The sequence below is a fragment of the Sander vitreus genome, chromosome 1, assembly GCF_031162955.1.
Source record: "Sander vitreus isolate 19-12246 chromosome 1, sanVit1, whole genome shotgun sequence".
Taxonomy (NCBI): domain Eukaryota; kingdom Metazoa; phylum Chordata; class Actinopteri; order Perciformes; family Percidae; genus Sander; species Sander vitreus.
In genome coordinates, this window is record NC_135855.1 from 7621066 (window position 1) to 7639481 (window position 18416).

General features: G+C 38.9%; 1 protein-coding gene across 1 annotated transcript; it reads left to right on the top strand.

Moving 5' to 3' along the window:
* Nucleotides 1–1218: 1218 nt before the first annotated feature.
* fah (fumarylacetoacetate hydrolase (fumarylacetoacetase)) lies at nucleotides 1219–17615 on the top strand. The gene is made up of 14 exons (XM_078258287.1): nucleotides 1219–1384; nucleotides 2110–2220; nucleotides 2889–3010; nucleotides 3780–3829; nucleotides 5360–5450; nucleotides 7610–7707; nucleotides 9195–9247; nucleotides 9457–9556; nucleotides 11177–11307; nucleotides 12143–12218; nucleotides 13770–13816; nucleotides 15210–15311; nucleotides 16485–16602; nucleotides 17064–17615. Exons 1-14 carry the CDS (start codon nucleotides 1304–1306, stop codon nucleotides 17138–17140), a joined length of 1257 nt encoding a protein of 418 aa, XP_078114413.1. The 5' UTR covers nucleotides 1219–1303; the 3' UTR covers nucleotides 17141–17615.
* The last annotated feature ends 801 nt before the right edge of the window (nucleotides 17616–18416 follow it).

An 18416-nucleotide genomic window follows, 5' to 3' on the forward strand; every position in this document is an offset into this window, starting at 1 on the left:
CAGTAATGGCCGTTCCAAAAAAAATCCAAAAATCCAAAATCTGGAAGCAGCAGCCAGATCAATGTGACGCGTTCATCCAATCAGATGCTGGTTTTCATTTTTTGGGCGACAATTCAGATTAGCGCCACCTGCTGTTATGGAGACGTAATACGTCTCATCGCTTTGGTGTGTTCCGAGCAGGTTCCGAGGCACTTTTTTGACCAACTTGGGGAGACTGATCAGTCCAACTGTCTTTTCTGCCAACGGTCGGCCGTCTGGTTGGTGTGTAACTGCCTTAAAAGCATCAAAGTAGAGCATATTTATAAAAATGAATGGTGAATGAAAAGAAAACGTTCCTGCTATTACATGCTGTATATCATCAGCAATCTCACTAAAGCTCTGTTGAAACCAATTTGTTGAATTCTTCTTTAAAAAGTTGCCTTCAAATCCATTCCTATTTGTATTATACAGTTGATGTGCTCCATTTCACACATAAAATGTGAAAGATTGATATATATGCAAGATATAAGAATATGCCGTTATTCTAATACTGGCCTATTGAAATAGATCTAGTCTTTGGAAAAACACTGAAAGTGATCATACTGACACTTAGACCTCCCAAAAAATATTTAGTTAAATATGTCATGTCACTTCTTACACAAGCTATCATACAGCCTTAAGATGGCATACTCTTTTTACAATACAATACATTTTCTTTAATATTATACCTTTTATACCATATTATACTTATATCCCTGTTTTCATTAAACCATTGCTAGACTCCATCTTCCATTCGTGCTGGAATGTTTTGATGTTTGGAATGTTTTTTTCTGCTCATTAAACTGTTTTTACATTAAACATTTTAGAATCTGAGACCGTCATTTCTATTAACTATGAATAATGTTTAAAAATTAAGGGGAGGTAAGACCAAAACTTCTTCCTACCCCTTTTGAACATGGAAAAAAAATATTTGTGTTGCTTATTTGTTGCTTATATCCCGTTTGTTTTTGTTTTTTATTGCTTATATGTTTTACTTTGCGTATTTTTTAACATGTTCAATAAATTGACAAAAAAAATAAAATCTACTCCTTTCAACAACACATGAGGCTCAGTACCTTGGCTATAATTTTTGCTTAGTCATTTAGCAGGCTGGTTTGCATTAACTTTCAGAGGTCTGGATGAGGGTGGATACTCTAAGCAGCATGTGATTGGCCCTACAGTGGGAGGCGGGCCTGTCCAAAGTTTCACATCTGGAAGTGCTTGCTGCTGCTCAGTCATTCAGTCACTCAGTTAGGTTGAGTGGAATAACACTGCCAAAGAGAAGATGTCCTTCGTAAAAGTAGATGCATCGTCTGATTTCTCTTTCCACAACCTCCCTTATGGAATATTCTCCACGCCTGATAATGTAAGTGCAGTTTGGTTATTTCTTCTGGGTTTGCAAACAGATAAAGTGTTGTCAGGTCAGACACATTGAGGACTTCCTGTCATGGTTTTTCATAATAATCATCTTTTTCCCACCTAAATGTGGGAAAAAGATGATCTCTAGTCACAATCATAGCTTGCTGAAGTGTACTGAGGGATAGGAAGTATGTTGAAGTGTGTTTGGCAGCTGTGAGAGGATCCGGAGCCTTTTCACTCTCATCTCAAATACCACAGCCAGACTTTACCAACAGTTTTGCACTTTGCCCCAAAATTGAAAGTCTCTGAACCAAAATATTCAGCATTTTCTCCAATATTTTTAAAACCTCACTGGAGCCAAACCTTAGAATGCTTATTTTCTGAATTTTCTGGGGCATTTAATAAACTGACTGCCTCTCAACAAGGCTTTGTCTCTTATGGACTAATAATGGCAACAAAAAAAAAACTCATACTTAAAGCTATAATGCGTAGTTTCTGCCGCCCCCATGAGGAGTTCTAAGTAATGACAACAAAACTGTCGGCGCGTCCACATGATAGAAGCAAAAATGCTCTTTTTAAAAATGTCAAAGTATTATGTGCTGTTAAAGGGGAAACTGCTCTACTTTAAATGATTCAGGTTAGCTTGTGGCTTGTTGGATGAAACATTGTACACTTGAACAAACATGTACTGTGGATCATCTGTAGTTATGTCAGTGTGTTTGATTTCCCCAGCCCAAATGTCGCATTGGTGTTGCCATTGGAGACCAGATACTGGACCTCAGTGTGATAAAGTCTTTGTTTCGAGGGCCTGTGATTTCCAAACATCAAGATGTGTTTGACCAGGTAAGTGTAAGCACTAATGGTATTCAGAGAAGAGGCAACTTAAGTCAATTTATCTCAATGTATGGGGGGGGGGCGGTGGTATGTGATGAGGCATACAGTTAACAGTTCCAATACCAATTCAAAATCTTGTAAATGGAAGATATAACCCTAACCCTAATATTTCTTCAGAAGCACTTACACAGCATTTTTAGTTATTGTGACAAATGCCATGCTTCTATCTCATTTCAGTTCATGGGAATTTGACAAATAATAACAATAAACCAACCAAAACTCAAAAGGATCCTACCCCTTCGGGGTTTGAACCCTAATTATCTTGGTGTTATTCATGTGTGCAGGTCAGTCAGTTTGAACCAGATTAAAAACTCTAATGATCATTAATTCATAAATTAATTCCAAGGTCATAGAAAGATTTTCAGTATACATGTGCTGGGTGAACAGCTTTCATTGGAAGGAATTTTGCTGCCATGTTTGGACATCTCATCTAGTGTCATTTTGGCTTTTGCAAAACAAAGTTTGTATATTATCAACCCATGGTTTGTGGTATAGCCTTTTACTTGTGTTGTGTGTTTACAGTCATTTTGCATTCTAGAAATACTGTATGCCAACTGATTATAGGAAGGGGTGCTTTATGTGTCATATTTAAATTGTTATTTGTGTCTCCCTACAAGCCCACGTTGAATGATTTCATGGCTCTTGGTTATGAGGCCTGGAGGGAGGCCAGGAGGACCTTGCAGGGCTTGCTGTCAGCCAATGAGAGCACACTGAGAGATGATGTCAGCCTTCGGAGCAGGTCAGTCTGTGTAGTCTGTCAATGCATAAGTCAACGTGGTACACAGGCTTACATAGTCCTCATCAGGCTACTGCTTTGTGTGGTTATGTTATGTTGTGAAAATACAACCCAAAAAATATTTAAATTGTCATACTAGGCTACAATGGAAGGTTTCAGTTCTGTCGTCTAAATGTTTTTTCAGAAACAATGCCAATTCTGACAAGAAGTGTGTTTAATAATTCAGGGATTGTTTAATCATATTTTGGTTCGTAAATATTCTGGTGTAAAGATGCTTAATATCTGCCCAATATCAGCTGGTATCAGCTGCACCTCCCTGCGTAAAGGATAAGTGGTTAACATAAAGGGTTTGTGATTGCTATTCAAACACTTTGGGACCCTTTGGTCTTATTTATATATATATATATATATATATATATATATATATATATATATATATATATATATATATATACACACAATAGTATAGCCAAGGTTATTGAAATACAAATGGTTTTTAGAGACCCTGTTTTAAACAGAGTGGAAACATGGTTGTGCAAAAGGCAGTTTTGTATTTTATAATGTCCTCTGAACCACACAAAGTAAATATTATTTTCGACAAAGTCATTGGAAATGCTTTTGAAATGTTCATGAAAATAATTTTTTGTAGAGTGGGAACCCAGCCTTATATTGTAAATCTCTGTAAGGGTCCTTTTCTATTTTCTGGCTGATTCTTGGTCCTTTGTTGAGACATGTCCTTTGTCTTTTTGTCTTTTTGTCCTTGTCTCTGCAGAGCATTTGTCCACCAGAGTACAGCCATCATGCACCTTCCTGCAGACATTGGTAAGCCTCTTCTTTAGGGTTAAAACACTGATATCAGAGGTGTTTGATAAAAAGGCCAGCAGACCATGCCTGCCTTCAGCAGACCACAGAGTTCCATCCACTGAGTGACTTCTGAGTGACTGAGTGATGTGACTTCCTCCTTGGAATCTTCTCCAAAATTGATGTCACATCACACATCCTAAATAATGCAGTTGTTCGAGTCAGTGCGGCTTTTCTTTGTAAATATTTGCCTCACTTTTTAACATCCCGAGATGTTTAGAGTGGCTGTTTTACATGTCAGTCTTTGTTTATGTCAACAGTCAAGGTAATTTTCAACTGGGACAGGGGACAATCCCCTCTAGGTTTTCAAACTCCCACTTTAATCCTCACTTTAAAAGTTAGGGCCTGAGCAACGGGTGTGAGGACCCTATTGAAACTGAAGAATTATTATTTTTATTTGGCCTTTAAATGTATTTTTGAAGGGCTTGGGATTCTTAAACTCATGAAAAATTAAACACTTGTCAAGGCTGACAATAAATATCTGATATGAGTCTTGGGCTAAAAACAACTTGGTTTGCATATCTATCATGTGGAGACATAAAAAAAAAAAACTAACAGGAAGTCAGCCATTTTGAGTTTACTGTGCAATTTCAGTGCATGTTTCGCCATTTCCAGGTGTCAAACTTTAACCCTATTACAGATTTAACCCGACTGACGTAAAAACAATTCTGTAGAATTTTAAGACCTTAACGATGAAAAATTATTGAAAAAAGCTTGAAATTTCATCGAACTTTGAAGTTTCATCGAAATTCGGCGGACGAATGGTGGATATTTTGAATGTTTTTGCCATGAAACAGGAAGTTGTGGTAACTTAAATCTACATTGTCCAGTCTGCCCAAAATTTCTCATGATTGAAAAGTCAATGCCTTGGGACAACTACATGCCGATATTGACTCATGGTCATAGCGCCGCCTGCTGGCAACAGGAAGTCAGCCTTATTTGGCAAACAACATCCGATTAACATGAAATTTACAATGGTCTACACTTGATATTGAGCAACACAACGCATGTCTCGTGCCCCCCCCTATAATTTAGCCATGTCCCTGTACAGAGTACTTTTTTTGTTGGTTATAGTTTGCCCAGCCCACTTTACTTTAGCCACGCCCCTTTCACAAATGATGAACCGCCTGATGTTGATACTTGTGGACACAGGCAGATGTACAACATTTGCAATACACCATAAATTGTCTGTCATTGACAGGTCTTTTTTTAAACAATTGCAATTTTTTATAAAGGTTATGTTAATAATAATCATAATGGAAGGCACAAAGTTTTATGATAATTTGCATACTTGCTAAGTAGATACAGTATACTGTAAATGCAGGAAATAGCATTCACATATATACAGTACATGGATTTAAGGCATATCAGCACCAGGGTTTTAACAACATAATTCCTTTCTAGACTTCACTAATAAAAGAAGGGTACCGGCAATAGATGTGAATATTTCAGCCTGCTCCTCTTATGAACTGTCTTATCTGTTTTTCACAGGCGATTACACTGACTTCTACTCGTCCAAAGATCACGCCACCAACGTTGGCATCATGTTCAGGGGGAAGGAGAATGCTCTGATGCCAAACTGGTAACCTATCAATCAAACCAGCAGTATACTAACAGATGTTGGAACATGTTGGGGCCGATATTGAGAGACAGCTTGTAACAAATTGTTCAAGTATCTCTGCAAACAGTGATATGTAGCAGGGTCATTACAAGGTCTCTCTAATTGATTTGGGCCCCAGAACATCAGTGTACATCTAACATTAGGACCGCTTGGCTCTTTAGGATTAGGATCCGCTAGTCTGGATCAACGTCATGATAATTGCCTCACATCCAGCGCCACTGGATGTTTTTGCCGGATGTCCCTCACCTTCTGTTCTCTGTGTTGCCGTTCTCAAACTACGTTCAATTTGGGAAACAACAACCAACTTTGAGCTAGCAAGCCACAAAAATGTCAAGTTTTGAAGAAAATGTGGATCATGCTACAAGGCAGGCCTGCTTGGTTCTTTTGGAGAATGATTGTCAAGATTTACAAAGAAAATGTTTACAGCATTTACCTTTTGGGACCGATTGGTGGGATTGCTGTGAACGAAGTTAACACTGTGCTACACTGGTAAGAGCAAATTACGGTTAACCATGTACAGCGTTAACTTCATTTAATATTGTTTAAAAAGTTCCTTCCCGAGACTATTTAGCAGAGCCACTGTCGCAGCGTCCAGAGCTTAGTGCCCCCCAAGTCTCGCATTGCCAGATCTTCCTCCACAGTGCTGCGGAGAAGGGTCTGGCTAGTCCACACAGCATTCCGGAATGTGGGAAAAACGTGTTTTGGTTTATTGGCATTTCTTTAAACCAATAACAAACGTCATGGGCGAAGCTAAGCGCTGGAAGAAACTTGTTTTGGTGGAACGTGTACGTTCAAAAGTTGTTTTAGTCGTGCAACAGAAAACTCAGATTGGACAGATATTCTAGCTAGCTAGGTGGCTTGCGCACCTCGTGCCTGGAACACCATGGTGTCAGAGTTTCCATTTTGACTCTCAGCGCTCATTGCTAGCCAGTACTCGGACATCTTTACATGCTTATCGTTATAATTTAACTGAACCAGAGATGTTCACAAGTCATTTTTTGGAAGTTCAAGTCAAGTCTCAAGTCTTTTGCAACGACTCCAAGTCAAGTCTCAAGTCTCTGGCCATATCCCTAACACTGTATTGTTAAATCTTATGAATTCAAAGCATGTCCTGTAGCTACCATCCATACAGTACAGTATCAAAATCAGTTGTAGGATAACTTTATGGGGTATACTTAACACATCCCTCTAGCCCTCGGACCTGGTGAAATATTAACCTAAGTCTGTCACATCATATGGATACAACAATAAAGATACAATTTGCCTGTTCCCAACATTAGCACAACACTTTGCGATGGTTAGCTTGTTACCTGTGACGATATATGCTAAATGTAACGTCTCTTTCACATTGCAAGTGACTGACCTATCTGGGTGCGTTTTGAGACACATGATGAAGTTCGACGTTGTTGATCCGGCGTCATTTATCTTGGTGCCACACACCTTGCATGTAGCTGTTCGCTACTGCCACTGTTTACAAAGTTATTGAAAGCAAAACTAATGACAAAAGGCACAACTCTGGGAGGACTTGGTGTCGCCATCGTCAATGCATTTTTTTATTTGTGAGTGCGCGCACATAAGGCATAGCGCATGCGTTACGTTGCACATTATGGCAAAGGGCAGGGGACATGCAGCTCATCATATGTTTCCCCAACGTATATGCGTCAATAAAAGAAAATAGAAATACATGAATACATTTAGATTTAAAAAGCAATAATTGCATGAAAACAGGTTGTTGACAAGTCTCGAAGCTCGAGTCTGAGTCAAGTCTGAAGTCTTTTGGGTCGAGTCGCAAGTCAAGTCTGAAGTCAGCTGTTTGTGCGACTTAAGGGCGACTCGAGTCCGAGTCTCAGACTCGAGTCTCAGACTCGAGTCCCCATCTCTGAACTGAACTGAATGGCTTTACAAATTACCCTACATCCCATATGCATGCCTGTGTGCTCTAATCATAACATTAATACTGTTACAAGAAAAATATCACTGTTCAGTGAAATCCCATTCCTAATTAATCAACACAATTGTAGACCGACAATAATCTAGGCACAGGGGCCCATGTACAAACTGAACTTTATTTTCCTTCTGTGGTCCCTGTTGTTTCTAACATTCAGTGTTGTATTCTGCAGGTTGAGGCTTCCGGTAGGATACCATGGTAGAGCATCATCAGTGGTTGTTTCTGGGACCCCCATCCGTCGCCCCTCAGGCCAGATGAGACCTGACCAGAGTAAGATCCTTACATTCACCAGTGTTGGCCTGTATTATTCATATCATTTATGTAGGAGGAAGGTTGGTACAACTAGGGTTGGGTTAAAAAAAAAAGATTCTCAAATTAAAATTAATCTTTGAGTCACCTTGAAAAAGGCCTGTGTGCCGCAACGCGTTGGTGCGTGTTTTACCTTTTGCTATGCATTAGCCGCATCAATAAAGGCTTTTTAAAATGTTCTGCAACAAGAGTGCTTTGGTCTTTATGCTGTTCTGTCATCGTTAAAATCCATCTTTATTTGAGTGATCTTATATTGATTAATAAATCCTGAAATGAATCATTTAATATGTTAATATGTTTGTATAATGTTTGTCCTGTTAAGTAAAAAGTACTTCAAACAAACTTTTAAACAACTTTTTGTAAAGATTAACCTGGTGCATTATAAAAAATATCTGAGCGCTGCATACGTTCTCTGAGAATCTTTTTTATATCCAAGCTAAATTGGTATAGTAACTGTAATTTCCCTAACCTAATATATACATTGAATCGTAATTGTAATCCAACCAGGATCTTGTATAGGAGTCAAATTGATTTGGGAAATCATTGGTGATACTCAGCCCTAGTGACAACACTTAAGACTATTGATTACATCCTTGCTAACACTAAAAGAGTATTACCACATTGCATTCCTGTAAAATTGTCAGACTTTCAAAAACAAAAGGATCAAAAACAGAACCAGAGATATTGGGGTTTTTTTTGTTCCACGCAGTTTTCTTCCCTTTCAAAATCCTGGCGCCTGCATTATCCACAATGCAAGTCGACTGAAAACAGTTCAGATGGAGATGATTGTGTGTTGTGTTGTCTTCCCGTTGACCATGGAACTTGTCGTACTCCTGGGTAAAAATTGGACATAAATTTATTACCACTAGTTTTACAATTCTTTTTGGAATTCATGGTCAATAAACCTCATTTATATGAAAGTATACTTCATTTTTGAGTAAAGAAATGCTGAAATTATGAATTATTTCGACAAATAGTTACGATTTAGTGGATAATCACAGACTGTTAAAGTTTAGTCAGGATACTATTTAATAAAACGCCTAATATTTTCTGAAAGTAGTGATCTGATCCTTAATTTTACTTGCGAAGAGCATTGGATGGAACAATCCATGTTGTTTTTTGGCAATTTGCTTAAAAGACACCAACATTTCTGATGTAGAAACTTTGAAAATGGGTCAAATTTGACCCAAAGACAACAGGAGGGTTAAATTAGTAGTGGCTGACGTATATAGCCTGAAGCAGAGATGAGGAGAGGGCTACACATGTCTTGTAAGCTCACTTCTTTCTCCACAAAACCAGATTTCTTACATTTTCAAACAGACTTTTTGTCTTTAGCTCCAGTGGTGACGTCACTTGAGGCAATTTATCAGATTTCATGCAGCTCCATCTGGAGCCACACAGCTGCCTACAGCTGATGATGACCACGTTTGCCTTCTCCTTTCTCCTAGCAAAACCTCCAGTGTTTGGCCCATCTAAACAGTTGGACATCGAGCTGGAGATGGTGATTACAGTGTTTACTTAATCTAATCACCTGTGTGTTTGTAACGTTTGAATAGATGTTGAAATTACTTTATTTAAAAAAAATCTGAGTTGCCTGGGTAAAAGTCCAGAGTTGCCTTTCTCTGTTGCCTTTTGTCAGTCTGTGTGATATTCAATATTGCACAATATCAGTAGTTCACTGCTGTTATATTTCTTCTCTACTCTGATTAGGCCTTCTTTGTTGGAGGAGGGAATCAGCTCGGGGAGCCTATTCCCATCAAGAAAGCCCATGAACACATCTTTGGCATGGTACTCATGAATGACTGGAGTGGTAAGAGCCTCTGTACAATACATTACACCAACATCATGGTTGTGTGCTTCTAGATGGTTTTATGGCTACCCAACACTTCCTGGCAAACCTGAGATTATGTGATATGGAAAATTCCTAGGAATAGGGATGTCACGATACACACAACTCACGATTCGATACGATTTTAAGTTCATGATACTTTTTTCTCAGGATTTCATTAACAGAATGAGCTGCAGACAAATGAAAACTGAAAAATATTCCTTTATTTATATAAACTGGGCAAAACAACAGATCCTCTTATCAAAAGTGCAACTGAAATTGTATTTTATCTTAAATAACAAAATAAAAATAAAAAAGGTATTTTTAATATTAATCCCACATCAAGATAACTGAATGAATAGACAAAAATATCTTTAAATAAATAAACTAAGAAGACCTAGTGACTTCTGAAGTCAAACAAGTGAAATCAAAGGTAGATTACGCCCTAGGCCGTTTAAAATATTCGGTTGTAATCTTTATAACATTTATATCGATTTATAACCGATTCACGATGCATCGTTACATATTTGCCCAGGAAATATAATAAAACTATCCAGACATTTAACAGGCAGGACTGATGTTCATATCAGTAAAGTGAGTCTGTTCTGATACTGTGATGAAGCTGATGGTATGCTGCCAATTCAACAGCTCTAATTAGCAGTGATGTTTCACTTAGAAGCACACTTATATACAGTATATTATTTTTATGTTGATGCCACTTCAGATTTAGTCTGATGGGAATTATTTCAGATTAAATGGCAGAGTCAGTCCTCATCATAACATTAATGGGTATATGTCATATTGATTCAGCTGGAAATGTCAGGAGAGAACAGCATGGTGCCTATGCTCTCTGATATCCTGCCTTCTTCATACTGTAGCCTGCCAAACAGTTTCTTCCATCTTTGCCAGCAAAAGTAAATTAAAACCAGCATTACAACAAAATATTATTATATTATCAGAAGAATCTTAATTTGTGTTTTGTCTTCTATTGATGACTCTATTCTCTTATGTCTCCTGTTCTTTGTTACCAAGTACTATGATGATGTATAGTGTGGAATTCAGCTTCAAAAGGAGGCTAAAAACATATAGCTCATTTATTAAAGCAGGTTTACAGCTACAGTCAGTACAGTATAGTTTAAACAGTGACCCCTGCTCTTCCAGTTCCTGACCTGGTGACTTGTACTTGCACTGAAGTCGCCCGTAAATAGACTTATGACTTTTTAATGAAATGAATGAATGTACAATTTAGTGAAATTGAATTACTGCAGTATCAGGAGCAGTGGGCAACTTGGGGTTCAGTGTCTTGCTCAGGGCCACAAGCCAAACTTGACTCGCAATTCATCCTCATAACTTGGACTTGGACAGGACCAGATTTTCATTACAATACATTTCCTTGTTCATCTAGCATTATGTCTTTCCATTCTATCCTTTGTATCTTCAAGGTAATGGAAAACACGAGTCAAAGAGCTTACACATTATAATGTAATGTTCTTTGTTTACTGTGTTTAGCAGAATTGTTCAAGTCACCGTTCAAGTCAAGTCATTACCATCACAGAACCATAGCCTGCCTACTTTTTCAGTAATATGTGTGTTTATTCTCAGCCAGGGACATCCAGGCGTGGGAGTATGTTCCTCTTGGTCCTTTCCTGGGAAAGAACTTCGGGACAACCATCTCACCCTGGGTCATCCCAATGGAAGCACTGTTACCCTTTGCAGAGCCCAACTCCATCCAGGTTAACACAAGGGTCACACTAGGAAAGAAAAGTGTCCAGTAGTCCCCCCAAATCCAAGTCACTGAGTAAAATTCTGTATTGAGTCACCAGACCATGATGTAGAACCACTTTGTGTAGCTGCCTGGCAAACTTCTTGCAGGCCCTCACTTTGTGTTTTCAGAACCAGCTAAAAGACTTATACATTTGAGACCTTTGCATTAGCTAATACATCCCACTTACTCTGGTGCCACTTATAGGACAAAGATTTCCTTTTTTGTCTCACAAATAACTTCAGGCATTTTCAAACTGGACCCTATTTTCCCGTGTTTTGTGTCTAAGTGACTGATGGAAACAACAACCTTGGACCAATTGGTCCAGTATTAAGTAAGACGCGAAACAAGCTACAATGTACATGTAAGTTATTTGGCAATTTTATTTGGCAAAGGATTTGACTCTTTAGCAAAAAGGTCTATCTCTGTAGGGATCCTTTCCATAATGTCAGACACTTAGAATAATAATCGGAGCCTTTTAGTGATAAAAACAGCGCTTTTAATGGACGCTCTTTGACAGTGAGCATGTGTCCTATAGGGTCACATTGCTGCCCGGTTTGTGGCTTCCGGTTACAGCGTTCTCCCCCCCTATACTGGACCAATTTAAAAACATTTTTGTTCATCAGTCACTTAGACACAAATGCATGGGAAAATAGAGTTCAAGTTGAAAAAAAAATGAAATTACCCTTTAAGGATTTAAGAATAGTTTTGTCTCCCTCCATTTTAGTTTGGGTGTGTTATGTTACATTAGAGCCTCCTCCCCATCTTTTTCCTGTTCATTTTATTTCTGTCTCTCCTTTCTGCAGGATCCAGAGCCCCTCCCCTACCTGCAACACCCTGATGCTTTCACATTCAACATTAACCTGTTTGTGTCACTCAAAGGTACTGTAGTTTACACAAAGTGACTATCATCCAATCAACTGTAATGGTTTCGCTGTGTATTTATTAGGGGTGGGGGGGAAATCGATACACTCGCAGTAAGTATAGATCATTTATTATATAAATTGCATGAGAATTTAACTTTTTGGAACTAAAATAATGAAAAATTGAAAGTAAGCTAAACAAACAGAGAAATGCATCTTTCTAGATAAAACAAATGTTGACAAAGTTTTCTTTTGGGGACATACTGTAATTTGCAAATATATCGCAGAATATTGCAATAAATTGCCTGACCTATCTCCACAGCGCTGTGGAGTAAGGTCTGGCTACACCACAGATACATTCCAGATAGGATCTAGTTTGTTTGCATTTCTTTAAACCAATCACACTCGTCTTGGGCGGTGTTACAGGGTAATTTCCACCGGTTGCGGAACGGCTGCGAAACGGCTCAGCTGCGGAACGACTCTGTGGTCTGCCGTCCGTCAACACCCACCAGGTCCGGATTTGTTGCGGAACGGCTCCGGCCATGACTGACAGCTGAAGTCACGAGGACCCACGAGATCTCGCGAATTCACGTTGAATAGAACCACAAAACCAACAACAGTTTGTTTCCATCCAGAGGAGGGGAAACAACTCTGTGCTGTGTTTTCAAGGTGTAGTGTAGGGAAATATGATCTGCCGTTAGCACGGTGTATTTTATTTTGAAAATTAACCGGATATTTTATTTTGTTTCTGTGCTCGACTTCGTGTCCTGCACAATCTGAATTGTGCTGAATTGCTGCGGAGCTCTCTGGCGTCCGGCAAAAATAGAAGCTCTGCGTATCTGCTCCGGAGGGCCAGAGCTGGGAAGCAGTTGGAATGCAGCCTTTCCGCAGTCATTGGAAATACACACATTGACTTTAATGGAAACCTATTGACTCCAACGCCGTTCCGCAGCCGTTCTGGAGCCGTTCTGCAGCCATTCCGCAACCGGTGGAAATTAGCAGTTAAGCTCCGGACACAGTGACGGTGGCTCTGCATAATAGTCTCAGGAAGAAACTTGTTTTGTTGGATTTGCACCCCGCAAAAGAAAACGTTGCATACAATATTAAATGAAGTTAACTGTTTACACAATACAGTAACGTGAGCTAGTTAAATTAGCTGGATACATGGTTAAACATAATTTGCTCTTACCAGTGTATCTCCGTATGTACTTCCTTCACAGCCATCCCACCAATCAGTCCCAAAGTGCCAGTTAGTTAAGTGCTGTAAACATATTGTTTTTAAATCTACAATCATTCCCTGAAGAAACCAAGCAGGCCTGCCTTGTTGCAACATCCAAATGTCCTTCAAAACCTGCCATTTTCAGTGTATAGCTTGCTAGCTCAAAGTTTGTTGAGAGAACGGAGTTTGAGAACGGCAACACAAAAAGAGCGGAAGGTGAGGAACATCAGGATGTCCCTCACCTCCGGCAATTATCCTGGAAATGTACTTCCGTTGATCCAGACTAGGGGTACTGTCATATGTTATGAAGTGAATGTCTGTTTCAATATAAGTGACTTTTTGCTCTTTAAGGACAGGACATGGTAGAGGCAGCAACCATCAGCAAGTCCAACTTTAAGGTAACAACCACACTCACAATAACACTCAGTGCTAAATTATGTCTGTAGTAAATAACACAGCATATAGGGTGTTTTTTGGTATTATACAGGTCAGTCACATATTGTTTAGTATTGTGACATCATCTGATTTGAACTTTGTAATAATGGTCTTCAAGTTTCTGTAAGTAGTTAATTCTGTCCATTTTTGACGATGGAAAATTGACCTTATTTGGGGCGCTCTGGTAGCTCACCTGCTTGAGTGGGCGCCCCATATACCAAGGCTCAGTCCTTACCTGGGATTGACCGGGACCCGGCCCTTTGCTGCATATCGTCCACTCTCCCTCTTCCCCCAATCCTGTCTACAGCTGTCCAATCAATTAAAGGCAAAAAAAAATCTTTTTTTTGTTATTAACAAAAACAACACACAAAACATGCAATTTGCAACATTAACATATCCACCCCCCCTCGTCATCACCACCCACTCAGACAAAAATCAAGAAAAGATGATACAGTAACTACAGTATTTAAGACCATACAACAACGTAAAACCAAATAAACATATGTATAAATGACAACACCATAAGCCCATCATACACGTCTCTCCCCAGCACAAAGCTTCTAGGAGCCCCCCAGAAAGTTCAGGTACTTTCCCCATTTTCTAGTGTAGACATCCAATCTGGCAAATCGTTTATATGACATCTTTTCAAATGCTGCCACCCTAGCCATCTCACAAGCCCACTCCTGGATTGATAGCACCCGTTCATTCCACACAAAACATTTTTTTTAAAATAAGGAAATAAAGCAGACAGTTGTGAAAATGTAGCTAATTACTTCAAAGTTTAAAAAGCATCATCGTACGTCACTCCAAAACAATACATGCAAATACATACATGTCAAAATTAAGAGTAAAGAATAGCATTATTATTCATTTTAGATGAGGCAGCACAGTGTTTTGTTGGCCCTAAGCAAAGGGGGAACTGTAAATCTGTGATGCACAGATAAAGGGGCTGCAACTAGGGATTATGTTCAATATCATATAATCTATTGTTTACTTATTTCAATTAATGGATTAATCGTTTAGTCTATCAAACTCTTAAAAATGTCCATGACAACTTCTTCAAAGCACCAAGTGCTTTTATTCACCTTCCAACCCAGATATTCCATTTTTATGTCATAATAACATAATGTGTAAAGTAACTAGTAACTAAAGCTGTCAGATGAATGTAGTGGAGTAAAACGTACAATATTTCTCTCTGAAATGTTGTGGGGTAGAAGTAGAAAGTGGCATGAAAAGAAAAGACTAGTAAAGTACAAGTACCTCAACATTTGAACTTAAGTACAGTACTTAAGTAAATGTACTAAGTTACATTCCACCACTGTATTCTACCATGTGTAACTCTCTCTGTCTCTCTAGTACATGTACTGGACCATGAAGCAGCAGCTCGCCCATCACACAGTCAACGGTTGCAACGTCAGACCAGGAGACCTGCTGGCTTCTGGTACCATCAGTGGACCTGTGAGTGTCTGCATGTACAGTACAGTATGCTCAGTATCTGTGTATGGGAATACATGTTCAATTTAACATGGTACAAGACTGCTCTGAGGGCCCTATGGTTAGGTCTGGCCTCACAGGTGTAATTTACAGGGGGGGGGGGGGGGGTTACAACCCCCCCAATAATCAAAAACTGGCCAGTACAACCCACCCCAAAAACGTATTATAATTTCCTTTACATAAATAAAGACATTTGCACCATAAATTCATGCAGGAAAGGCACAAACTGTTGCAGAAAAATTTACCAAAATGCAGAAAAATGAAGTGTTTGATATGCTCAAAAATGCTTAAAAGTCAAGATCTCATTTTTGCATCGCTAGGGGCACATTCAATCTCAAAACGGTGTGCACCGTTTCGCTAGGGTTGAACGACATGTTTCCTCGGAACGGTGTGCAACAGGCTTTGAGTTATGTTTTTTTTTTTTTTTATCAGTTGGTGGCTGTGTCTCTGTTTTATTGGCTGTGTCACAGGTGATACCCAATCAGCAGAGACGTATCTGTAAACCCGTGGTAATAAAAAGGTGCAGCGCTTGCGCAAACAACAGGGTGTTCCACGCACCTGTTTCAGTTAAAAAAAAACGTGTTGCTAGGTTTTGTTGGGGCTGAACGTGGCCCAGCTCAAAGTAAGGTCTGGTTACACCACAGATACATTCTGGGATAGAAGAGCGCAAGGTGAGGGATGTCGCACAATTATCCTGGAAATGTTCTTCAGGTGGTCCAGACTAAGTCCGTCCTGACATTTCATGCTTATAATGTTGAGTTGAATGCTGAATAGTTTAATATATTGTCGTCTCTGTCTTTAAACCTCTGTGTCTTTTTTCATTCTCCTGTAATGCGCTTTGTATCCTCTGGTATTACATTCGACACCCCCATGCATCTGACTTGGTAACACAAAAGAATAAATTAACCTTTACTTCAGTGAAATATCTGTCTGATTCAGAAGATGCTGTAATTAAATAAAATGGACATGCTTTAAACTTCTCAGCAACAATTGAATCAGTTTCCTGTTGGATGATGCGTTATCCCCAACAGATTATCTAAAAGAGAGAATGTTTGTCTACCTCTCTGTCTTTGGTTTTACATGTACAGTACATTTGAAGTGTACAGTGCTTATACTATGTGTACTGTATCCCAACAGGATCCAGAGAGTTTTGGCTCCATGCTGGAGCTGTCATGGAGAGGATCTAAGAACATCGATCTGGGAGGAGGAGAAACCAGAACCTTTCTGAAGGATGGAGATGAAGTCACCATCACAGGTTAGACTTAACCTTCAGCACATGTTGTAAATTGTTTGGTTAAAGTAGCTAAATAATGTGGTTTATGATCTAGATGAAAATACTTTAACGATGAGATGTGGAAGCATACTGTTTACATTATTTAGTTGTAAATATATGAGAAATTTGAGAAATGTAATGCACTTTTGACTGCGACCTATAGGAAGTTGTTCCTCTATAACATGCAAGTATTAGAAATACATTTAAACCTAAAGGTCCCATATCGTGAAAATTGTTTTTTATGCGATTTTGTGTGTGATAAAGATTCGGGGGTGTAAAGTAAAAGCTGTGAAAACGTGAAATCGCTCACTGAGATGTTTGACTGCAAAAAGACATGGCTTCTGTGATTTCAGATGGGCTTATACATAATATGATCATGCTAATTATGATGTCCATAATCATATATGTATAATTGGTAATGTCCCATCTTTTCCTCTGTTTAGGTTACTGTCAAGGAGATGGATACAGGGTTGGCTTCGGAACCTGCATGGGAACCATTCTCCCTGCCCTGCAGCAGTGAAACACGCTTACTGTAGGTGGGAATCCTTTTGTGGAGCATAAATACTGGAAGACACAAATGTACACGCCTACAGTACCCACATTTTAACCATTTATTTATGTCCACATGAAGAAAATGGTACAGGGACACAAATATTACAGATGCAGTACAACACATACGCAAACTCATGGACCAGTGGCATGCAGCAGGTCTACATAAACACACACACACACACACACACACACACAAACTTTCTCTTAAAATGATGTGTTTCCAGCTTTACTTAAAAATTGATGAGTTTTTCTTAGATTCCACTATAGTCTCAGAGCTCTGTAGAGATGTACAGTGACCATGTTATAGAAATCTTCTGCAGTATCATCCAGCTGAGGGATGCTCCCACATTCAATCCACAGTGTTACTGCTATACCAGGATCAGTGTTATTGATGTTTTATATGTGTTGGCTCCTGATTTATAATGAAAATCATCAATTTTGAATCTCAGTGTCTGTCTTTTGTTTTTCTGTCGACTCACTGGGCCCATCAGATGGCTGTGGTCTAATCACAGCTGCATTCAGAATTTCTTTCTGAAATGACTTACTCATTTTGTGACATATTTGTTATTAATTTAAAGTATAAGCCTGGTAATATTCTAATTCCCTTTTTCTTATAAAAACTAAATCCTGTGCAGACCCAAACCAACAATGAATTGAAGTATTGTGTGTGTATCCAAAGCCTGATATATCATAATCCTCTATGCCATAGAGCTCCATTGTTCAGTAAGTAATGTTTTCCCTCATTACCATGAACACATACACTGTAGTTTATTTTGATTCAATTCCACATTCACCATCATGCTGCCACAAATTCTCATTAGAGCAGTGGTTCTTAAACCTTTTTCCAATAAAGTACTCCCTTTAAAATATTATTTCTTTTATCACAGAATGTATCTGTGGTGTAGCTGTAAAAGATTTTAAGTTATTTTGGATTTGGATTATATATATATTATATATGTATAAATATGTAAAAATAGTATTTTATTACTTTCTGTTTGAAACAAGCGTGACAATCCCCTCTTCTTAAAAGGAGACAATGATTTAAAAAGTTTGGATTGTCCAATGTTCTGCACCAGGGATAAAGAATACCAAAGTCAAGTTCAGCCTGGAGTCGGCTCCTTGTTTCCCCTTGGCGCCGGCACAGGAAGTCTGCTTCAGCAGGGCTTTCTAGTAGTCCGATCCAAAAGTCCAATGCCAGGGATTCTGTGGGGCCGCTCCGCCACTGTCAGTGGAGAACAAAATAA

Excerpts from the sequence above, each read along its gene's own strand:
- fah (XM_078258287.1), top strand. The coding sequence starts at position 1,304 with ATGTCCTTCGTAAAAGTAGATGCATCGTCTGATTTCTCTTTCCACAAC. Across the intron at positions 2,221-2,888 it reads ATCAAGATGTGTTTGACCAG|CCCACGTTGAATGATTTCAT; the intron begins GTAAGTGTAAGC and ends TCTCCCTACAAG. Across the intron at positions 9,248-9,456 it reads TGGACATCGAGCTGGAGATG|GCCTTCTTTGTTGGAGGAGG; the intron begins GTGATTACAGTG and ends TACTCTGATTAG.